The sequence below is a fragment of the Physella acuta genome, unplaced genomic scaffold, assembly GCF_028476545.2.
Source record: "Physella acuta isolate Inbredline_101_S28 unplaced genomic scaffold, ASM2847654v3 ptg000674l, whole genome shotgun sequence".
NCBI classification, from domain to species: Eukaryota; Metazoa; Mollusca; class Gastropoda; family Physidae; genus Physella; species Physella acuta.
Window position 1 is genome coordinate 656,141 of NW_026732193.1, and position 25,133 is coordinate 681,273.

Here is a 25,133-nt window from a genome sequence, read left to right on the forward strand (position 1 = left end):
TGCATATTAAGTTAAATCGTAATACTTAATTGTGTTAGAGGAAATCCACTATATAACAGTAATTACTATATTATAATGACTCTTGTCTTGTAAAGAGGTTGGAACAGTTCTTACTTCCGTACGTTATAAACAATGAACTCGCTCAAGAATAACTAAAACATTTAAAACGTTAATCTCATTCCATAAAACTCCATTACAACTGTCCGATTCTTTCTATGTTGTACCCCACCCCTGTCTCTCTAGTCATGACTCCTGCGTCATTGCTATTATTGTCGCGTCATACATTGGGGCGCGGATTTGTCATCATGAACACACGGACATCCGCACACAATGACGAGGTAAAATACCCCTACATGACCACTAACACACATTGTTTCAGGTGAATAAAACGTATGCAATTACTCTTGACCCATATTGTCTACTGTCAATACGAACTAACTGTATATCGGCCTGGGTCCTTATTACAGTGGGGTACTACAATCGATGAATAAATCTAACTCATTGTGTAGGGATGTCCGTTTCATGATGACAAACCCGCCCCCCCCCCCCCCCACAACACCCACGATCCAAGAAATACAGTATGGACATTGTTTACAATTAAGTAACTCTATTCAGCAAACATGCCCACACGTGTAAAAAGGTACGATTGATAACGTTTTCATGAAAAATTTGTATCAGTTTGGTTTGTAGGATTTGATATGGAGAGTTCGTGTTTATCAATGGAAAACTGTAAGTGACCAGCTCACGCGTCGGAAAACTTAGGATTTTTTTTGTGCAGGCTCTTAGAGGAAATAGCCAAAATTCCAAGTGCGCATAAAGAGTCGAATACATAGAATTAAACAACACTTTGATATATTTTACATATTAAAATCAATAGTAGGTAAATTAAATAGACACAATGTATATTAAAAGATATGAAGAATGTGCTTGAAATTCCTTACTACTAAAATGCAATGTGCACATAACACGCACTGTTTCTTTCAGGCGTTTTTCTCCTGGGGAAAACGGGGGAGGTGGACTTTGAAATTTGTGAGGGTCGCATTAAAATCTCGGAGGGGGGGGGGGGGGTTGGAGGGCGGACAGTGGTTGAAGTAGATTTTTTATTTTGCTTACTTATTATATTATCGTATTTCGTTAACGAGCGTTAAATCATTTTCTTCTTACTTTTTCTTTATTACACACTGAATTGTGTTTATCCTTACAGCCAATCAACAAGTGAAACATTCTGCACAAGGCTTTGTTGCTTCAGGTGGATCTATAGTAGACGAAAGAACGCGTTTAGGAAACGTTTTATCTTACACAAATGTCGAAATTAACCTAGGAAACCATTTTGATAAAAAAAGTGGAAGGTTTACCGCCCCTGTTGATGGCCTGTATATCGCGAGTCTCAGAGTATCCCAAACGGAGCATGCAGTTGTACAAGTGTGGATAGCACACAGAACAAGAGATTTGCGGTTTAAGCTCGGTAATAATGAAATAATTACCACATTGAACGTAGGTCCAGACAGTGGCGTATGAAGGGGGGGGGGGGTTAGGAGGTCATACCCCCCCCCATAGACCCCTCGGTATATATAAAGTATGAGAGGGGGTGCAAATCGAAAGTTTGAGGGGGGGGGGTGCAAATCGAAATATTGAGGGGGGGTGCAAATCGAAAGCTTGTCCCCGGGTAAAAATTGGAACCCCCCCCCTTGAGACGATCCTGGCTACGCCATTGGGTTCAAACACATCTGTGGTTTGGATGAGGGCTGAGGATGGAATATTTTCGTATACTAATAATCATAATTTTTACTGTGCACATTTTTCTTGTTTTGTATTGGGTGTCTAGCTTCAATTATTGAAGCCTACAGAATCAAAAATGTAGTTGTCCATTAGATATACGCATATTTCTTTCAGTAATCTAAATCCTTCTATAATTTGTACAATGTAATGTTAACAAACACGTATGATTATTTTAATAATAAACAAATGTAATAATGAAGTAACTTTTTATTCTTCTTGAGTACATCACTCATCAGCGAGTTGTTATGTAATTGGTTTCTGAAGAACGTCATGACGTATAACGCCTCATCAGTGGGAAAAACCCAGTTTGAAAATCATGTTTGGTTTTCTGTGTATTTGTGGTTTTGTGTGATTGTGTAGCTGAAAACAAAATAACTTGAAAGCCGTTTCAGTTATGAGGCAAAGACTTTATTCATTTGATTCAATATATAGGTGTCTATCAACTTTACTTCGATTTCAGGTAGTTGCGAGTAGAACTTACCCTATTTCTACTTTCTCAAAAATCGATATCTCGGCTACAGCTTCAGTACAGTGGGCAATATTTATATATAAATATTGTATCGTATACGCAGGTTGATGCCAGCTTTTGAGCGATTTACTGGAAATGGTAATTTATTCTTATGTGGTTATGTGGACACAGTTGAGTTTCCATACTAATGTATCTTTCAAATTTTGAGAGATTTCAATATCCGAAAGTAGTGCTTTACTCTCATTTCTATTTGTAATGTACCGACGACTTGAGCACCGTTTCAGTTAGTTGGACGAAACGCAAAACCATTGTTGTTCAAGTGCTCTAAGAAAAGTTATGTCCTAAACCTAGTTAGATATTTTTAGCAATTATTTATCGGTTATTAAAGTATAAACTAAACATATGCACATCCATAGTTATCACACTGGTATAAAACAAATGACGGCAAATAAAAGCAAACTAATGTTTATTTTTATATCTAAATCATGGGAGCCATGAGATTCTGAACGTGTGTTATTTTTAACTACTTTTACTTTAAGATTGTTCTGATTGTTCTATTATCTTTTTAAATTCAAACATCTGTAAATTCTTAGTAGTTATTAATTTTAAAATATCTCTTTAAAAATGTATGCAATATATTACATTTTATTCAGTAAAAATATTTTTCAAATGGCATTATGTAATGAACATTTGGTTCATCAATTAATTTAACCCAGTTCAAATATCTCTAAAACAATAAAAAGAAAAAAAAGCTATAATGAAAATTACACAGTCAAAGCCTTTAGCTGCAACACGTTTCTTACAACCTCTTTAAACAAATGTCCAATGTTTGTAAAATAAGACAATATTAATTATATACATACATTTAAATGTTGCATAAAACTAGATACTAATACTATCTAGATTTCCATTTACATTTTGCCAGTTTGAGAAATTCGTTGCCAAGAAGAAAATCGAATAATGTGTACACAAACAGCAATCGTAACCGGAACCTAAATATAAAATATTCCCAGGTTCCAACGAAACCACAAATGTTTTTGAAGTCTCAACATCATTATATTCTGTCTCAACAACATGAAGAAGCCTATATGACCAATCATCCATAATGTCACATACATGCCAAAGACCAGCTGAAATAGCCAGACCTTCCATTGATTTTATTGTCAGACGTACTATATACAGACCTTCAGCAGGGGCAGTAAATCTTGCAAGTTTGGGATTAAAATGGTTGCCAAAGTTGCTTTGAACATTTTTAAACTCGATGTTAAAATCGTCACCAACATGTCCATCTGATGCGATAAAACCCAATGTAGAATACACAGCTGGGTGATTGGCTATGTGAAAATGTAAAACAAATAATTTCAGAATATAGAAAAACTAAGAACGGATTTTAAAATTGGGTACTTAAAATTTTGAAAATAAAAATCTTTTTAGATTTATTGCAAATTTATTTATCATCCTGATAGGTTTCTAGCATCTTCCTTTTATAGAAAACTCAGAGAATTATTAAATAACTCGCTAAAAATTATTAATAATTATAATAATTATAATCGACAATGACTTAGTTAACCGAATTTTATCCTCAGATACATTTGTTTTTTTTTTTGTATTTTATAATTTCCTTTCAAGAATTGTATATTATGGTTAACTGTGCTCTAAGGAACAACATATGTTTAGATTCTATAACATATTTATGGTACCAATTTTGCTTACCGATTTCTTGGACGTCTTTCGTCAACTTTAAAACATCATTTTGCAAACTGTCAATCTATAACGACCAAAAATATATAAATGTATTGTTTAATATAAATAATAAATATCGCAGTAAGCAGATACAAATCAAACTTTGGATAAATATAGATGAAAATCCATTATGTTCAATTGTGTAATGACATATGAAAACATGAAAACGGATGATAATAAAACAAAAAAATATAAATATAAAAATATTTCGTTTATATATTATATTTACAGTAATCAAATGATTGGGGAATGAGTCAATTATCATTCCCTTATTATGACACTAGTTTAAAATCAAACTGCTAAGATCGATAAATGACCAGCTGGGTGGATTCAGGGACTTCCTAAGGACTTAAACCCGGATTCGAACTAGAGACTCTCAGGTTAGCATTTGTATGCTATACCATACCACCATGTCGTCACCTAAGCACTAATTATAGCAGCCAAATATTTATACGCAGTTAATTGATATGTACTAAATAACGATACACTAAGTGAAATAAATATCAAACTTATTTTTTTAAATATTATTGAATTTGCACACATGCAATTATTTCATGCATTACATATTTTAGTAGGCATTATTAATGTTCGCGTTGTAATCACGGGATGTATTGTAGATTTTAATAACTCTATAATGGCTGAACATTTTTCAAAGTAAATGTAAAATTATAATATCAATATCAATATCTATATATATATATATATATATATATATATATATATATATATATATATATATATATATATATATATAAACACATATATATTTTACATTTAAAAGCACAATTTGTATGGAAGAATGTTCAAAATCTTGATAATTTACTTTTACCTTGTTTACATTTTGTGCTTGTATCACCGAATTGTTATTAAATACTTGCATTAACTTGTAGATGGGAGAAAATCTCTGTTGTAGCAGGCTGCACACTACGCCATGCTGAAATGACGGTTAGTATAAATGTATGCGAGTAGGCATTAATAGTTTTCAATTACATTTTTAAATTGTTTTACAAAGCGTCTTTAATTTATCGTGCATTGTGTCATTTTTTTAAACAACATATACGACAAGGGGTACTCAATCATATAGTGGTAAGCTACATGCCTTTGAACTAAAATTTTGAAGTTGTTTTTCTGTATTAGCCAATGCTTTCTTTTCATCTTCTTGTAAATCAGTAATCAAGTCAGAAAGATTATCCATTTTTTTGGCTAAGTCATCTGTACAAACTTTTGTTTCTTTATTATATTTGTTTAAAATCTTTTCATTTTCTTTTAAAATCTCGATTTCTTTTTCACAACTTTTTATTTTATTATCACGTAACTGTAATTCTTTTTTAAGGTTTTTGTTATTCTGTTTTTGTTTCCTCGATAACTGTTCAATCTGTGACCAGCAGCCAGTTTGTTCTTCCATAAAGGTGCCCCGCCATTGGTTTATTTCTGTTATGTCGTGTTCAGACTTCTTTTGTAATACTTGAAGGGATGACAGTGTTGCCTCAATAGCCTCCAGTCGTCGGATTATTTCTACAATAAAAGATGAGTGAAAAGTATGCAGTTTTTGAACTATTTTTTAATTATTATTTTTTAAAATAAACACTTAAATGACTTGCAATCAGCTGTAAAAGTTAACAATACATTTGTTTTGACTTATGGCAACGTACCAGAATTAGGGGCCACTGAGTTTATTTCATCTTTGATTGATTTTACTTTCACGCTTTCTGAAACTGTGTTTTCTTCATTGGTTACAATAGAAGGATACCGTTTGTTGGCTTCTGTCAAAAAGTTTAAAATGACTGCATGTTAATTAACAAACAAAATAAGTATTTCACCTTAAAGATTAATTTGTAAATGTAACTTTTCAAAATCTGTTTTATTTTTTAATTTTTACTGAAACAGCTGTTTGATAAATTAAATTAACGATGAATACAACTCTGATGTATAAGCACATCAATACAATAAAAAATTATTTAATTTTATTCACAAGAACATTGATACAAATCTAACACACAGACCCGTCAACAAGTCCATGTGTTCAAGTATCGCACTGTGTGCTGTTGTTATCATAACCATCGCGTCTTTGACCGTCACATTGGTGTCAGAAGTGTTGTCTAGACATTCAGATGCTTTTTGTGTGATCTATAAACGTGTAACGTATTTTATGTTTAATGAATCTTTAAGTATATCCGATGAAAGTTTTTTTAGTCAGTACTTTTGCTTAAGCAAATAGGCCTACTTCATGGCATAAAAATAAATTATCAATCATAATATATTTTATTTAGTGTTATCGTCCCCTTTTTGTAAGCGTTGGACCATACCAACAAAACATTCGCTCTAAAGTTATCACACATTGATTTTACCTCTTTAACGAAATCACTTAAGCCATTTTGTAGCTGAGAGCTCAACTCTTCCAACTGCTCAAGCTGAGTTTTTAAATGTTTCAGTGAATGTTTGGACATCTACACACAAAAAAATAATTATATTTTACCGTATTTAAATTTAATAAGTTATGGTCAGCAGTACTTACAAATGTTATATATATATATATATATATATATATATATATATATATATATATATATATATATATATATATATATATATATATATATATATATATATCTTAGATCAAAGGTCGAAAACTGCTAACAATGCACAATAAACAACTATTCGGAGATATTTTAATTTAGAAACAATATAGATATATGAGCAAAGCAGCGTACCAGAATAACTGTTCTACTTACTATTTTCTTGGACTATAATTAGAACGAATTTAATATTATTTGGAAAGTTATAAAATGAAAATTTTGTAATTTAACACAAGATGCAGCATTAAAATATCAGCCAATCATTCGTGTAAAATTAACTGAATAATATTTATTCTGAAAATGGATCAGATCGATCGAATGCAGCACAGGTATTCTGAAAATGAAGGATCTATATTTCCTTGAAACGTCTTCGAGTGCTAGAAATGTTATCGGGAAAATCCAATCGATCAACCTTTTTTTTCGCTTTTACAATTGAGGTTTAAAACGTCAGCTACAAAATACGTTTGTTATAATGTAGTGGATATTACAATTGAGGTTTAAAACGTCAGCTACAAAATACGTTTGTTATAATGTAGTGGACTGTGGCGTAGGCAGGGGGGGTTAGGGGGGGGGGGGGGTCATAACCCCCCCCATAGACCCCTCGGTATATATAAAAAGTATGAGGGGGGGGTGCAAATCGAAAGTTTGAGGGGGGGGGTGCAAATCGAAAGTTTGAGGGGGGGGGGGGTGCAAATCGAAAGTTTGTCCCCGGGTAAAAATTGGAACCCCCCCCTTGAGACGATCCTGGCTACGCCACTGGTAGTGGATATTACAATTGAGGCTAAAATCTTACACTTAAAAATATGGTTGTTGTGTTGTAGTGGATTGACATGTTAAATCATAATGAATTTTTAAATTAATTTTTGCAAAGGTAATTTAAACAGGTAGCAAAGTCGGTATCCTTCAGTGAGTCTTTGACGCCTTCAATCGGGATTACTAAAGGTATGTGTCTAAATCATTAAAGTGTTTCATTAAGTAATTAAAACTAAGTAATTAAAGTTAATTATAAATCTAACATTGCATCGATCTCCATGATAAAATTTCTATAGTATGATTTTTTCTTCGTTATTTGCAGTTACGGAGTGCTCATAACCTGGCTCAATTTTAGTACTTTAACCAACACAATTCGATAACCCCAGAGATTATTTAATTGTTTAAATTTGAATGTTTTAAAATTCTAAAATATTTAATTTTGAATTATTCTATTTAGATTCGTTAAAAAGCTAGACACAATTTCTTCCAACCGGAATTTCCCGATGTGACTTTACATTAGCTGTGATACAGAAGATGAAATCGCCCACTTCCACATCTCCATTGCCTTGAACATATTTGAAAATCTCATAAGTTTTACTATTTTAGTAAAATAATAATATAACCATTGCATAGTAAGTAACATATATTACATTCTTTAGCAGAGAATATTCTAAACAATAATCCGAAACCGAATTGTTCTGTTCCAAATTGTAATATTACTACTGGGAATTCGGAATGGTGTGTTGAAATGGTAGACTGTTCGACTGCTAAACCGAAAGTCTCTAGTTCTGATCCGGGGCAGGAGTCCGTATGATGTGCCTGAGTCAACCCAGCTCTGATGGGTACCTGACTTACGTTAGGGTAAGAAAAAAAGGCTGGGTTTAGTGCTGATCACACTCATATGCCGAGGTCACTAAAACATGTGAACTCTACTTCACCTGCCCCATGGACTGTAAGGTTTAAAAGAAAACTTTACTTTTTACTTTTATTATTAAAAATACTGTGTTGAATATAATATAAATTATAAATTTAATCAAAACATGTGAACTCTACTTCACCTGCCCCACGGACTGTAAGGTTTAAAAGAAAACTTTAGTTTTTACTTTTATTATTAAAAATACTGTGTTGAATATAATATAAATTATAAATTTAATCAACACATGTGAACTCTACTTCACCTGCCCCATGGACTGTAAGGTTTAAAAGAAAACTTTACTTTTTACTATTATTATTAAAAATACTGTGTTGAATATAATATAAATTATAAATTTAATCAACACATGTGAACTCTACTTCACCTGCCCCATGGACTGTAAGGTTTGAAAGAGAACTTTACTTTTTACTTTTATTATTAAAAATACTGTGTTGAATATAATATAAATTATAAATTTAACCAAAAAATTTAATTTAGAAATTAAAATGTTTATGCAGATGTCTGAGCACTCAAAGAGACAATTAAAAAACTTAATCGAGCAGCTGGAGGAATGTTGTGTTTTTTTACAGAGTGGATTCAGTGATTTTGTTGAACAGGTATTGAATAAAACTATAACCATTATCATAACCCTGACACTATTGCTAAATCTAAACAAAAATGTCCTAGTTTGAGATGTAAATTACTTCATAAATACCAGAGTTTGCTTCGAGAGAAAATCGAAACGATTTTAAAACACTAAAGAAGTTTAGTTAAACACATCTGATAAAATACCGTACATTTTAACAGGTTAAACGGCGAACGTCTGATTGTTTACAGAACAACATGGCATTTAAGGAGGCGATTGCGGTGGCCTCAACAGCACACAGCACTCTGCTAGAACATATGGATATGTTAACTGGTACAGTCAGCACTTTATGTATTATGTTAGCTACGTAATTTTACATACAATGCATTTTTATTATTTAGTAAATAAAATATGTGCATGTCATTTAAACGGAGATTTATTTACAGGAAATTTAATGAATCGCTTTTATAAATTACTGAAATTTACTACAGCTTATCCTAAAGTCATGAAACCATTCAGCATATGAGTTCTAATTTGACAGAATCCAAAAAGATGTACCCTCGCCAAGAGATGACAAAAGAAAAGATGACAACAGAAATGTTGTATGCGAAATCAACACAAGGCGAAAAGGTTACAGAAGGCACAAATTCTGGTAAACTATCAACACCTAACTTCATGTAACGATGAATCAGCAGTATCTCGATTGGTATTAATAGTCGAATGCAAACAGCTACATTAATAATATTGTTATTAATATTCTTTAGCTTATCACAAAAACCAATTCAATAAATAAGTAACTTTGTAAACTTTTCTATTAAAATAATTTATATTTTCACCAGTTTTTACACTGAATTTTATGTTGGGCCATTATTCATTATTTATATCCATTAGTTAGTGCTTATATTATCATGGCGTTTCTCTGTTAATGCTTTCCGTTTGAATAGTTTTAGTGCGTTTAAACAAATTGTATGCAAGTTATAGAGTCTAGCGGCTAAACAAAACATTTTAAAATGCTTTTCCTTGTCCAGATTTACTGAGTCGACTTGAACACATTGAAACAGCATTTGCTGCTCTCCAAGACATAAAACAAAAAACTGAGGACAACATAGAAGAGCTAAAACAATGGAGAGACAACTCTGTAACAAAACATAATGACTTGGAGATAAACATTGAAAAATTGTCTAAGAAGCAAAAACTGAATTTTAAAAACATGAAAAAGCAATTAAATGATCAGGATAAAAAAATAATGGAAATTAATAAAGTAATTGAAAATTTAAAACAAAGACAATCCAGTACTGCAGAAAGACAAGAGAAAATGTCTCTAGATATAAAAGAGCATGAAACTGACTTTGAAAAGTTAAATCAAAATGTTCAAGATCTAACAGACAGTTTTACACAACAAATAAAAGAACATTCTGATTTAATCTATGATTTACAAGAAAAAGAGAAAAATATAGAACACAAATTTGACAATTTAATTTCTAAGGTACTAAACGATCACTTTAAATAAATTTATGCGAATAAAATTGTACAAAGTAGATTTTATAATCTATTTTCTTTTCTCAATGCATTTTCAATATTTTCTGAAAATCACAAGAAATAAACCTAATTACGCATTACCATATGGTTTTTATGGGAAAAAAAACAAGAGGAAAAAAAAATAAAGATATGGTAACTTTAAAATAAATATGCAACGAGTTTTGACTAATTTAATTTTATAATCAGTATAATATATAACTTAATATTTTTAAAGTTTTGTGGAATTATCAACAAATGTTTTTAATTCAGCAAGCCGTGATGTGTAAAGTTCTACAACAAAGGTTGTCTCCCATTGACAAATTTCTTCAAATGTTTAACTAGGATTCTGAGAGCAGGGATGAAAAACTAAAGAAAGTAAAAAATACTTTTTTTTTAAATTAACGGTTTTTACAAGCACATTCTGTACTTTGTGTGTACTTCTGATCACTTTTTTTTCATTCTACTTATATGGTTGTCATATTGATTGTAATAACTACATATACGAGGACTACGTATATATCACTAACGACAAAATGTTTAGTTCATTCACTAAATTGTAACACTCCATTTTAACAAAACAAGATTTTGATTAAATAATGTATCGAAATAATGTATTTAAAAGTGTCAAGAAGATATCTACTGCAGATAAGTGCTAATAAAAGCTTGTAAAAAAAAGATAAGGTAACCCATACTACGAACATACAAAATGACAGTTTTTCTATAAAAAAGCAACAGGACTCACGTTGATACAGACATTGGAGAAGAAAAAGAGTGCAGACGACATGAAGACTTTAAGGCATTATTCCAATATTGAGAAAAAAGGAAAAGAATTATTTGAAGCTGTTTCTATTGGTGATATGGGAGCAGTTAAAAAGCTACCTAAGGCAGATTTTCAAGATAAGAACGGCTACACTGCACTTATAAAGGCCATTGTTTTCAATCAACCAGAAGTTGCCAGATTTCTCAACACAACCAGACCCCAACTAAAATCTATTCCAGACAATAGCAATAGATACCCACTTCACTACGCCTTTGCACTTACAGAATCTGAAAGTATAGAATTTGTTAAAATGCTACTAGAGAATAACCCAGAAGAAATTGAAATGAAATTTGACAAGGATGGAATATTTCCAGCAGAATATATCAACCTGAGAGAAACAGACAAATTCATGGAGTTGTTAAATGATGCCAGAACATTAGACGTGTATGGCGTTAAGAATAAGTCATTAGATTATTGGAATCATGAAAACGAAATACAAAAAATTGACTCATCTAGTATTAACAGGGATTTGTCTACAGTGAGCTCACTTTTTGCTAAACATTGCAATGATGCTCAATTTTATCAACACTAACACAGTAACTGGTTTAAATTCTTCAAAATAGATCGTATTTATTACTACAACCATACTGCTATTAATAATTAATTGCAATATTTCATGTACTCAGATTGTCACCAAACCAGTTTTCATGTCACATTAAAATTTTCATGCATAGTAAAAAAAAAAAAAAAAAAAAAAAAAAAAGCTTGTAAAAATAGAAATGGTTTGTCATCAGAGAAAAATGGTGACAGTAAAATTACGGTTAAAATTATGTTGTAAGTAAAATCTTAGAACTAAATAATTTATCATCAGCGCTACCAAGTAATATTTCCTTTTTTTCTTAGGTTAATATTCTTGAAAAGGATGTTTTAAAGTTATCACAGGACTTTCATACACTAGGTAGGTCAATAAAGTCGTCAATACAATATTAATTATATTAAATTTATAATACATATTGTAATAACAATTGTGAAATATATGGCTTTTTAGAATTATATTATAGAGGTTACATAGGTTATGGGAAATATATTTTTGCAGCCATTTGAAAGTTAAGGTAAACTCACGAATAAATCAAACTTAGCTCAACACCGGCCAAATGGCAGTGTCAAATTTCTGGTAATGATTTTATAAATGTTCAGATTCTTTTCTGCTTTTTTGAACGCTACTAAACACCAAACTCTATTCTTCCTTACAGCCAATCAGCAAGTGAGACATTCTACACTAGGTTTTGTTGCTTCAGGTGATCCGGTGGTAGTCGAAAGTAAAGGTGTCGGATGTATTGTATCTTACAAAAAAGTAAACCTAAACATAGGAAACCATTTTGATCCAAAAAGTGGAAGGTTTACCGCCCCTGTTGATGGCCTGTATATCGTAAGCCTTAGAATAAGACAAAAGGGCTGTGTGGGCGTGACAGGCTGTATAAAGCATGTATTTGGAGATGAGGAATCATGGATCGGTCGTGTTGACACAAAAGATGTATTACACGAAGAATCAAGTATAACTTTGGTTTGGATGAAACCTGGAGATGTAATATATTCATATTGTTTTGGTAATGGTTTTAACTGTACACATTGTTCTTGTTTTCTCATTGGAATCTAGTTAAGATTATAAAAGCTGACAGAATTTATTTAGTATTTTGTTTTAAATTATCTACTTGTCCTTAAAATTCAAATGTTTCATTTTAATAATAATTGCAAATCCATTTTTACAAAATTTAAACCAATGTAAGGTGACTATATATGCGATCACTAACATTTTGTAAAAAATTAAACGAAACAAAAACAACTGTATTGTAACATATGTAGAGGCCTATATTTTATTAACTTTCATTTATCACGTGTTTAACTCTTATTGTGCCCATCATATCTTGATAGGAAAACAGTAGAATAAAAAATCTGATTGATAGCCTGCAGCTTAATGGTTTATGTGTAATTATTTTTAACAATGTTAATGCATTACTTGTGAACAATAATAATGAAATTAGAATTAAAAGCTGAAATATTTATTAACACGCATTCAAAACATTTACTTTGAAACACTTTGTGTTAAGCATTGCATTTGGAGATGTAAAAATGATTTCAATAAATATATACTCCTACTGACAAACAGTTCAAATTTTTAATCGAAATCGGGATAAATGTACTTCATTATATTACTATAAGCTAAGATTAATTACTAAGTTCTTTATTGAATACTCAGTTATTTTTAAAATCTTTGAAAATATTAAATCATTATAGCACCATGTTAATTGCCATAGGTATTTCGAACATGGTATCCTAGTAACATTAATATATATATATATATATATATATATATATATATATATATATATATATATATATATATATATATATATATATATACATAATGTGTGTGTGTAAGTGTGTGTGTGTGTGTTGTATGTAAACAAAATCAAAGATCGAAGAATGCAAAAATAAAACACGTTTAGAGAGTTCAAAACAAATAGTAGGATACAACATGTGTTAAAATAATCAAACATGATTAGATACTTAAAATGACACCGTCAATTTCAATGTCCATTCAGCAACAGAGTTGATATTTTAACTACGTGTGCCACAGTAGATACACCTGAGCTACATAGGTGAACGTTAAAAGATATAGAATTTTAGTCATGTTGCCTGGTCTGTGAGTTCAACTCAGTTAATCGACACTTATATTTTGATACAACCAAAATGGTTAAAGGCATTTGTTTACAATGCATTTGTTTACATTTTGTTAAGATATATTTCCGTTTATTATGCAAAAAAATCGGGATTGATCTCCTCTAAACTTTCTCGAATATCCTATATAATACAAGGGGGATGGCAACTCGGAATATAAACATGATTTTTAATCCACTTTTAATTACTTAAACTTTTAAAAATAGAATAGAATTTTGTAGAAAAAAAAAGAATTGCGCACCATGTGAATGACAAAGAATATCTGTATATAAGTGCGGATTAACACTACTTTATAAATTCATATTAGTTTTTTGCGAAATCGGAAATCGCGTAAATTACTACTTCCGGTCAACGGAAATTACTCTATTTTTTTTCAAAAGGCAGATCATCAGATCTTTTACTTACATGTGAAATTTCATTCACAGGCTTTGAAAATTTGAAAGTAGAATATGATTTATTTCCGATTACCGGAAATCACTGAAAAGTTGATACAGAAATACAAATTATATATTATACTTATCTATGAAATTTCATGAACCTAGCTGTAGCGGTACTCAAATTATCGTGTTCACAGACACACATACACACACATACATACACACATACACACACAGACATGCTGACAAAATTGCAAAACTATGTTTTTCCGACTCAGAGATATAATACGTCGAGTTTTGTGAAAATCTTGATTTTGATTTTTTGCCCGATTACAATACTTCCTCTATAGGCTACTTCTTATACGAGAAAGTAACAAGTAAAAAGAGGTTTTTTTTTAGAGAATAAAAAATTATTTTAGAAAATACTCTTCATTTCGTTTTCTCTGTATCAATAATTGATATTAATTACCAAGAAGGAAACAACTAAACTGTCTACACTGAATTCCCAGGCTGTCACTTTGTGAATACAACACATCGCCAGTTTTCATCCTAACGACAAATGTGTTTGAAAACACGTAAATATCGCCCTTCGTCTCAACAGGACCAAACCATGAGGCAGTTTTTCCAGATTTGTGCATCAGCCATCCCTGAACCGTCTCGTGTCCTGTCTGTTTTATTCTCAGACTCGCCACGTACAGGCCGTCAACAGGGGCGGTAAATCCTCCAGTGGTTGGGTTAAAATGGTGTCCTATGCTATGTTCAACCGTGGTGTATGATAGTGTGTAGAGTCCCTGTACTGCCCTGCGTTTGTCCAGCTGGCTACCTGATGCTATGAAACCCACGGTTGAATGGCTCGCATGTTGAATGGTTGCTGTAAGAATAAAATGTGTTTAGTAAAAGGAGACACATTTTTACAAAAGAAAATATAAAATGTTTAGATAAAGAAAACGATAATATAACCATTTGAGTCAAGTGGGTACTGTGTACGGAATAATCAAATACTCGAAAATTCTAACTACTAAAACTAGTACTTTAATTTACGTGCACAATTACTAGACATCAAAATAAAACAATACAAAACAGCAGAATTAATTATTTTTTTTATTACTCTTAACAATATTGCTTAATTTTCTTCTGTTTAAACGTGCTTATCATAATCTTTTCCCGTTCGTGCCCAAGACACATGAATCAGATACAGTTCATCTGTTTCAGTGACCTCGGCATTTAAAGGTGTAGTGTGGTCAGCACTATACTTTGCTGTCTTTACTTTCCCAAACGTGAGTTAGGTACGCCTCAGAGCTGGAAGGGGAGGGGGGCTCAGGGACGTTTCACTGACTTGAACCCGGATTCAAACTCGAGACTTTCGGAAACATGCTTATAGTAATTTACAATTTGTAAATAATTAAAATAATAATGATAACGTAGTTTATGAAGAGACAAAGTTTATTTCAAAGAATGTACTCAACACAGCGTCAAGAATGATAACCCATGTATACCCTACGTAAAACTAAATAAGCATACACATTTATAAGAAATCAAGGTGTTCGATCAAGGTGTTGATTGATAGCAGCTAGGGTATAACGCATGTGGTGTAAAGTTGGAAGACTAGAGCAAATAAAGTATTGAACATTGCCTTGGATCGTGTTTTGTATTGAATAAAACCCAGCTGAGCAGTATTGTTTAATGAATTATTCACCTACCTATTTTGTGAATATCACGTGAGAGTCTAAAAATATCATTTTCAAGAGCTTCAATCTGCCATACAAATAAAAATAATATTAAAGCATCTATATATATAATTCTCTTCTGGGAGCCGCTAGAAAACAAGCTGCAAACGCGCCTAGAAAACAAGCTGTAAACGCGCTCCTTACCTCCCCACCCCTACATGGTTTTAGTGAGCTGTGTTCACTCTAAATGTTTACAAGCAGAGCCAACGATTTTAAACGTAAGGGGGGGGGGAGGGGGGAAGGAAAGGGGGGGTATGGTCCTTAACGAGCTACTTATAGTGTTTTAAAGAAATATTTTCAGTGGCAGCGTTGGTACTGTCGAATTCACAAATTACTGAATAGTAGAAATAATAATGATTAAAAAAGTTTAAAAAAACCCACGTTTTCTGATTGAACTAAAAAGTATACTATAAGCGATCAAAAACGTGGGGCGCCGTGATTTTCTTACAGTTTCTAATACTGTTGACTCTCTACAAGCTCCCTAATAAAAGTCAATAGTATTATCTAATCAATAGTAATATAACTTTTACTTCGGCGCCCCACGTTTTTGATCGCTTATAGTAGAGTGATCGCTTGCATTATTGATGTATAACATTTATTTTCTACTTTTTAGTTCAATCAGAAAACGTGGGTTTTTAAAAACTTTTTTAATGATTATTATTTTCTACTTTTTAGTCTTTGTCTGTTTGTTTGCATTGAAATCTTGCTATCGATTTTATCTTTTCACTTTTTTTTTGGGTAAACGAAGACAACTCGTAAAAAGACTACTCGTAAAAAACGAGAGACCCTTTCTTCTTCGGTCTCAATCGCAAGTGAATGATTGTTACTGACTAGAACACATAGATTTGAACCCGTGTCGAGTTGGATAGCAATCATGTGCCCAACCACTCGACCATATCGTCTCCCCCAAACTGGCCTACCTCCTGTAAGTTTAAACTCGGTTCAAACTAAATTATCTGCCCCTAAGCCTGTGGCGACGTGGGATCGTTCGCTTCACTGCGCGCGAGGTACGCGTCGCTCGTTTTTTTTCTAATGGCTCGCAGAGGAGAATTATATATATATAGATTATATAGCGGTCTAAAATGCTCAATAAAATGTTTCCATTTATCAATTTAGTAATAATAACAATTTAATATTCTATGGTCATCCAAAAGAAAGCTTCCCTGAAAATTTCAGCGCGCTAGCTAACTGGGAAGTGCCCGAAATTTCGATCGCAAGATTGGATTGGAAAAACAGACAAAACAGACAAACAGAGAAAGCAAGTTAAAGAAAACGTGGGAAAAAAACAACAACTAAATAGCGGCGTATGTTATGCCGCGGGCCGGCTCGTTAATAAATAAAGTATATAGTGCAATTTTATTTACCTGTGTTATTATTCGTTTTGTGGAGGGGATGGGTACGGAATATATTTGAAGACAGACTAAAACAACATTACGTTTATAAAAGTTTATTATTAGTAAAATTACTGGTAGGTAGTGATGAGAAACGTAATTAGTTTTGTTTTTTAATTAGTTAACAACGTATTTTGAAAATTTAAAATTTAGTAAATAATCTAGATATTGTAGCTTATTAATTCTACGATTAGTTCCTGTATGAGGAACTATTACCATTAATGCAGCATAGACCGTTACTATATATAAGACAAATCAAATCAAATTAAATCATATCAAATTATTCTCACATGTAGAAAAATCGTATTGTAAAATGTGTTTTGAATTGTAATTTACTTTCTTTAGATTTTCCTCCCTGCTCTTTGAGTTCTGGTTCAACATTTGAAGCAATTTGTCGAGGGGAGACAACCTTTGTTGTAGGACTTTACACATCACGGCTTGCTGAATTATACAAAATGTAAAAGTACAAAATTGTGTAATATTCAAACAAAATTAAAGGGAAATGTTTTTTAAAATGAGGATGCATAAAAAAATCTACTAAGCTAAACTTAATGTTTTATCTGTTATTTTAACATTATTACTAATTCATTACCTTAGAAAATATACTATCAATTTTGTTTTTTGTAGTTAAAATAGTTTTCTTATCTGCTTCTTGTAAATCATAAATTAAATCCGAATGACGTGTTAATTTTTGTGCTATTTTATCAGTCTTCTCTGTTAGAACTTGTATATTTTCATTTAACTTAAGTAAGCTCATTTCATTTTCTTCTATGTCTAGAGAGAGTTTCTCTATTGTTTTGTTTGACTTAGATTCTCTTTCAGCTAAGCTTTCAATTAGTTTACTCAGTTCTTTCATTTTGAGTTCCTGTTCATTTAAATCCTTTCTTATGCTTTGAAACTCAAGGTTTTGTTCCGTAGACATTTTGTCAATCTTAAAATCCACGTCATTTTGTTCTGAAACAGAAATGTTTCTCTCTTGTTTTATTTCCAACACGATTTCTTCATTGTCTGCTTTTGTGTTTTGACGAGAAGACAGAGTCATTTCAATGTTTTCTAGCCGTCTGAGTATTTCTAAAATAAAAATGAGTAAAATATGCAAACGTTAGTAAAACTAAGAAAGTAATAATATATCATTATTTTGTTTTATTCATATTTTAAATTTCATATCGAGTTGGTAGAAACTTTAAAATATAAACTAAGATTTGCTTTGTAGCTGTATATAGAAAGAAAATGTAACAATATTCTATAACAAATACACGACAATGTTAAGATATGTGTAAATTGATATTCTTCTTTATCTGCCCTTAGTGTCTTGGGCACAAGCAGGAAAGGATGATGATAGTAAACAAAATGTGTTATTAATAATGATATATATTGAGGTTCAGTTAGCAATGCTGATTGTAAGATGAAATAATCGTAAACTTGCATTCATCGGATAATTCTTTTATGATGTATAATTACAAATGTTTCCATTTACATAACAATTGCTATTCTGAATTAACTTACCAGATTTACTGGCCTTTGCAAACAGTTGATCGTCTGCTGATGTTACATTTTGCCCTTCCGGTGCGGACTTGGCTTTTGTGATTACTGTGGGGGGGTACAGCTTGGTGGATTCTGTTCAATTGTAACACGGGAATTATGTGCGTGTTTATTAATTAATAATCTCCAATTATTAATGTGCTTTAGATAGTCATCCCCGCTAATTACAAATTACAAATTTCACTCTAAAAATCTAATAAAACTTGTAACAATAAAAAGCTGTACCAGTTAACATATCCGTGTGTTCGAGTAATACATTGTGTGCTGTTGTTACCATGACAATCGCCTCCTTAAATGTTAGGTTGCATTCCAAGCTTTCCGTTATTCTTCTTTTAACCTATAAAATGTACTAGGTTTTAAATCTGATATTATTAAGCAATCATGTTTCAAAATATGTTTAACTTTTTAAATGAGGCGTTTTAAATGAGATTATATTTCCAAAAGTAAAATTGCAATTTGAAAGAATTGTTTAGATTATCCCAACAAACTTGTTATTATTGCTAAGATTGCACCAGTAAAAGCTAAGGTTGTGATTATAGTTAACCCTTATTACGGGTTTTTTATGATTCTATAAGATTTTTTAAACATTTGCTAAATATATAATTTAAAATAATGACTACTAACGGTATAAACGATAAAAACTGAAGATGACGAAACGACAAATATTTTTTCTTTTTATTTTGTAATTATATATATATATATATATATATATATATATATATATATATATATATAGTATACATATAGTATACATTCATATATATATATATATATATATATATATATATATATATATATATATATATATATATATATATATATATATATATATATATTAAGGAAAGGTCAAATGCATTGCATATTGAAGCCTAAAGTGTGTGTGTACCTGATTCACGTAATCGCCCAATCCGTTCTGTAAAAATGTACAACATTCTTCTAGTTGATCAAATAAATTCTGAAGTTGTCTCTTCGAGTGTTCACTCATCTGTGTTTAATATTTGATTTTTAATTAAACATACTAGCTAATTGCTGTAAAGGCTCATCCATATAATTATGACGTTATCACGGATTGTGGAGGGGGTGGAGGAGTGCAAAACAAAACGTTTATGGATTTGGGATGAGGGTTCGTGTTCCGTGTAGAAGTTCACGCCCTAAATTCAACATTAAAGTAGTTATACCTTACTACATAGACGAAAAGCTTACACTGTTTTCAAAACTGTTGAGGCCTACATTTTGTACTGTATCCTATATTTTATTTTGTTGCTTTCTTTTGCTCAGCACATTTCCGAGTCTTCTTTAAACATTTTATTACAAACATTACGAAACAGAACAAAAAGTGTATCAGTAAATGACCCTACAATAAATGCTCTAACCCTTCTGCCTACGCCGATGCTAACCTAAATTGGTAACTTAATGATTCTCATTGCCTCATGTGTGTGTGGTCAAATTTAGACCAGCATGTGAAAGTAAAATCAATACGTCTGCGCACTTAGACAGATAAATGTCCATAGCCCCCCCCCCCTCCCTCCCAACTTGTATATTATTTTTACATCAACAAACATACTTTATTTAAACTTTAACAGGTAGTGAATGTATACTATAAAATATAAAACGATTATATTGTAATTGTAACTATATACAATCAAACAAATTAGAAAACAAATTTGCATGATAAAATTTAACCTCTGTTTACTTTCTTCAAATGACAATTACTTTTCTTTTGTATATAATAGTAAACTGAACGTCCGATTTAAGATCAATTTGAATCAGGTATAAATGTATTAAATTTCAAATGACGGGTCAGAGATAGTATATTTATTTTTAAAATATTTGCGAGTTATAAAACTAATAGTCTGTAACGTTATAATCGTCAAATTGAAATGAGTAAGATAAAATAATTATTTTAGTTATTAATCTCCAATTGTAAAAATCAATAACTTCACTTACTTTTATAACAATTGAAAAGGTTATAACAAATGAGTTAAAGTTTGTATATTGTTAGAATGTTGAGGTACAGAAAAACACTCGCTGGTTTAAAATTAAATCTACATAATACCCATCCGTCAGCCTCGCTCATGATAGTTGTAGTAGTTTATCAGATATGACCGATACGCGTCTAAGCTTTATTTATAGCTAAACAACGGCACGTTCATTTGATAAATCTTTTAGCAGTTGTAGCTTTTTCAGGCTGCATTATTCTTGTAAACAAGCATACCTATAAATTAAACTAACGAATAGCAGAATAGTCAACACAAAAATCTTTAGTTTCACCGGGTTCTATGACCGCAGAATGTAAAATCATTTTGTGATAGCACCAACATAAGCCAATACATTTCTTGACTTCTTGATTGTTGTTGTGCGGTCTATACTGTCTTATGTTGTGAAATATATTACCCATTATTTATTTTCACAGGATTTTCTGGTTTAAAAATACAAATTCTAATTACCAACGCGTTGTACTTGGCTTAACAATTGTTTCATCTGAAAATAGAAAATATTTAAATATTAAAACTTACACTTAATTGACACACTAGGTTACAATACGGTAAGTACATAAAACATGATACTTCAGAAAGCTGACTTTTAAAAAAATGACTTTATTAAATTAAAATGATGAAAAATTAATGTCAAAGAAATAAATGGTTATTTAAACTCACAGAGCGTGTAAAGATAATTATCTCAGACAAACCTCTGTGTTTATAGATTTATATCCATCAGAATTTTTTGTTTTCCAAATCTGAACAAGTTTTTATAAAGTTATCAGCAGATTTAGTGTTATGTTCCTCCATCTTTCAAACATCTTCTTTTGTTCTTGTTTTCTCCGATCTCTCCATGGCGATGTTCTTGTCTTGTGTTGTTAATTATTGAATGGATAATTCTTTCCTACACATATTAAAATTTGTTGATAGCAAATCAATGTTTCTTCAAATAAAAAAACGCAATTTCTTGTCTCAGATATTTCTTCTTTATTTCCTCTAAATAAGAAATATTATATTCCTTTATTCAATGTCTTTAATCGTTTCTTTTGTGATTTCATTCGAAAATGAACGTTTTCTAATTTTTTGAATGTTTTTCTTGTTTGTGTTTTCGAATTATGTTTATTTTCTTCTTATTCTTGTCGTTAACTAATATTTATTTTTTCCATTTTGCCTCCTCTTTCCATATATTTTCTAGCATTTTCAACGACGTTAATCCTAGTTTAGTTGTATCAATTTGCTTTAGCTGTTAGATTATATTGGCCTAGAGATATATACAACGAAATAGAATTGATGAAACTGAAAAACACTTTCACACATATTGCAAACTATACTACTGTATTAATATATATATATATATATATATATATATATATATATATATATATATATATATATATATATATATATATATATATATATATATAGGCCTATATATATGTGTATATATATATATGTTATATAAATAATATATATATATATAAATAAAACAAGTCGGGAATATACATGTTAATGTTTTAATGTGCTCGCTGAATGATTGTTATGATTCTATTATCTGTTTCACGTTTTGGCAAGCTCGGTCACTTTTCATCATATTCCTCATCACTGCTTTGATCTAAATTTGATTTAATTGATATTTTAAATACCTTCTTTTTGGATAATTTAATATAATTTAAAACGCCATTTTTTTTTAAAAACTTGTGAACTATCTTGCATCATGTGTATTATACTTATCATTTACCTATTATCTCTGAGGCAGCATTTAAGAGTGCTAAATTTGGTTGTTCTAGTTGCTGAGATATCTCACTGTAGCTTGTGGAGAGATTTCCTTATTTCACCTCCAGCCACGTCTATGAAAACAGTCAAATTTAATATTTAAAATACGTTGAGATGTAAATGTTTTATTTGTGTGGCAAGTTATTTTTAAATTCTTAAATAAAAGTTAAATCGTACAAATTATTAAATTCATAAAAATCTTATACGTCTGGATGAAATAGTGCACGTAAAAATATCTGTAGTATTTAAGAATTTGTAAACTTGTAAACATTTCTATAGCTTGAATGCACTGGAAGTGCCTTCATCCTTACTGTTATATAAGAACTAGCTGCTCCGCCACGGTGAATCTTTTTTAAATATACCAACTTGCGAAAACAACAAATCTAAACACAAAAGAGAACACAAACGCAAACACAAACACAATGCAAACGCAAACAGAAATGCAAACGCAATCGCAAAATAATACAAACGAAAACACAAATGAAAACACAAATGCAAACACAAACGCAAATAAAAATAAAGACACCAACGCAAACGCAAACCTAAACGCCCGAATAACATACACAAACTTAAATGCAAACATATACACATAACGCTCACAGTCTAGCTAGGGGGATCAATTCGCTGAACCGCCTGATTTCACTCAGTAATGACTATAACACCCCAACTTATCCATAGTCTTTAGAACTCACTTAAACGAAAGTATGCACCATAGCGCTCACGGGATAGCCCAGGACACCAAATCGAACCATGTCTTATTCACAAATTATGAATTACTAATAAACAGAAAATAAAACAACTAAATAGCGGCGTATGCTACGCTGCGGGACGGCTCGTTATAATAAGGCAATTCGACGCAAGTTCAAAAGCACGACAAGTGCTGTTCTTCATTTTTATATTGTTCCAAAATCTATAGCGATGACGGAATGACGGAATGACTGACTGACTGACTGACTGACTGACTGACTGACTGACTGACTGACTGACTGACTGACTGACACACTACCACCAGCCTTATATTATAGATAGTAAAAAAAAATTCAGGGGAGACTACCCCCGCTTTATTTAACAAACACATTAACCCATACATTAAATAGAACTTAATGACAAAATAAAGCTTTAGAGAATTTATAGACAATGTGTGATGAATACAAAAAATAGTACGTTGATATGCTAATGTAGCACATATCATGGTTACCAGTCGAGAGGGATAAATTATAAATTATAATTTATTGGGTTGCGGCCCTTTTGAGACCACAACTGTTGATGTACTTTTTTTATGCTCTTCGGTGAGCGATGCTCGTCCCCGTGTTTCATGTCATGTGACATGGGATTATGTGTAGTTCGTGCCTGTGTCCGTGTCATTCAGACCCAAGGCTGCTGTGGACACGGACTGTTCCGTTGCTTATGATAAGTTGATCATGTAGAACTAATGAAATTTGTTACACGTTTCTACATTTTCTACTGTTCTACACAGCCGTTTAGCTTGGAAGTTAATGTCAATAAAGCCAGTATCTAACAACAGCGTCGTTTCGTTGTGTGTTATCTCGCAGGGTCAGCCCTTTTAAACATAACACCTTAGTGTGTAATATCATCCCTACTGAGGCAGTGTTACATTTAATTTACCTACTGTTGTCGAAAATTAAATGATATATTGGCAAGCTATTTCTAGGTAACACGGACAATTAATTTACTGTTTATACAAAACGCTAAAAAAAACGGTGATTTAAACGTTATCATAATGTAACACGCCCCCTATTACGATATCTTTACAAATAGTATCAATAAATAATGAATTTAACTGTCAGTTAAATCAATATCACCAAATTAGCTTGATATTTCGTACAGTGGACTACTTTATATTAGGGTGGGTTCAGTTAAAGATATCTCCTGTTTTGGTCGGTGAAAACACCACTTGGTATTGTGGTAAGGCAGACAACAATAAAAAAAAACTTCAGTTTGAGCGTTTCTTCTCCATCCATGTAAGCAGAAAGATTGAATTATTTTCTATTTGATAGTATTATAATTAAAGCCCTAAAATTATTTAACAATAGTACTTTAAGTAAGAGATATATTTAAATTATGTCTGCTGATACATACAGCGGATGACTTATGATTGAGCTGTTATTGTTAAAAACTAACCCGATTGTTCTATATTTATAAACATTACCTCAATCTTCTTCTTCTTCGTTCTTAATTTTAGTGTTGGAAGGGATACGTGTCAACTGGTTATGCGCCATTCATTGACTCCGCTTTCAGCCTGCTTTTCTTATTGGATTTGCTTCCATAGCCTTTGTCCAACCAAGAACTAACTACAAGGCAGCAGTTGTTTGATTTTCGAGTTGTCTCCCCTAGAAGAGTTGCTGTCCCCAGCCTACGAGCCTCATCTGCTCGAGGGTTCGAACTCGAGACTTTTCGCTTTAGAAACCATGAGTTTTACCGACTCGACCACGCCGACCATAATCATTCCTAAAAATAAAAATATGAAAAACGTGCCTACATTAACAA

The 25,133-nt window shown here is 31.5% G+C and overlaps 3 protein-coding genes across 4 annotated transcripts in view; 1 reads left to right on the top strand and 2 right to left on the bottom strand.

Moving 5' to 3' along the window:
* Window positions 1-3,126: 3,126 nt before the first annotated feature.
* On the bottom strand, window positions 3,127-7,399 carry LOC131949109 (uncharacterized). The gene is made up of 9 exons (XM_059310870.1): window positions 7,361-7,399; window positions 6,340-6,438; window positions 5,995-6,118; window positions 5,644-5,754; window positions 5,303-5,506; window positions 5,091-5,221; window positions 4,821-4,925; window positions 3,962-4,016; window positions 3,127-3,582 (listed from the first exon to the last, which is right to left on the bottom strand). Exons 1-9 carry the CDS (start codon window positions 7,397-7,399, stop codon window positions 3,131-3,133), a joined length of 1,320 nt encoding a protein of 439 aa, XP_059166853.1. The 3' UTR covers window positions 3,127-3,130.
* Window positions 7,400-7,800: 401 nt separating this feature from the next.
* LOC131949120 (putative leucine-rich repeat-containing protein DDB_G0290503) overlaps window positions 7,801-25,133 on the top strand; it is a 79,131-nt gene continuing 61,798 nt past the window's right edge. Inside the window, exons 1-8 of one of the 2 annotated variants that reach the window (XM_059310879.1) lie at window positions 7,801-7,952; window positions 8,752-8,850; window positions 9,041-9,152; window positions 9,361-9,471; window positions 9,848-10,305; window positions 10,608-10,712; window positions 12,001-12,055; window positions 12,351-12,804. In XM_059310879.1, coding sequence (XP_059166862.1) covers window positions 8,752-8,850; window positions 9,041-9,152; window positions 9,361-9,471; window positions 9,848-10,305; window positions 10,608-10,679 — 852 coding nt within the window. In that variant the 5' untranslated portion in view covers window positions 7,801-7,952 and the 3' untranslated portion in view covers window positions 10,680-10,712; window positions 12,001-12,055; window positions 12,351-12,804. Of the gene's footprint in view, window positions 7,953-8,751; window positions 8,851-9,040; window positions 9,153-9,360; window positions 9,472-9,847; window positions 10,306-10,607; window positions 10,713-12,000; window positions 12,056-12,350; window positions 12,805-25,133 lie in introns of those variants that run through there. The other variant, XM_059310880.1, reaches the window with a different exon arrangement.
* LOC131949111 (repetitive organellar protein-like) lies at window positions 14,675-18,389 on the bottom strand. The gene is made up of 4 exons (XM_059310871.1): window positions 17,924-18,389; window positions 17,668-17,772; window positions 15,914-15,968; window positions 14,675-15,084 (listed from the first exon to the last, which is right to left on the bottom strand). The coding sequence occupies exons 1-4, from the start codon at window positions 18,371-18,373 to the stop codon at window positions 14,675-14,677; spliced, it is 1,020 nt and encodes a 339-aa protein (XP_059166854.1). The 5' UTR covers window positions 18,374-18,389.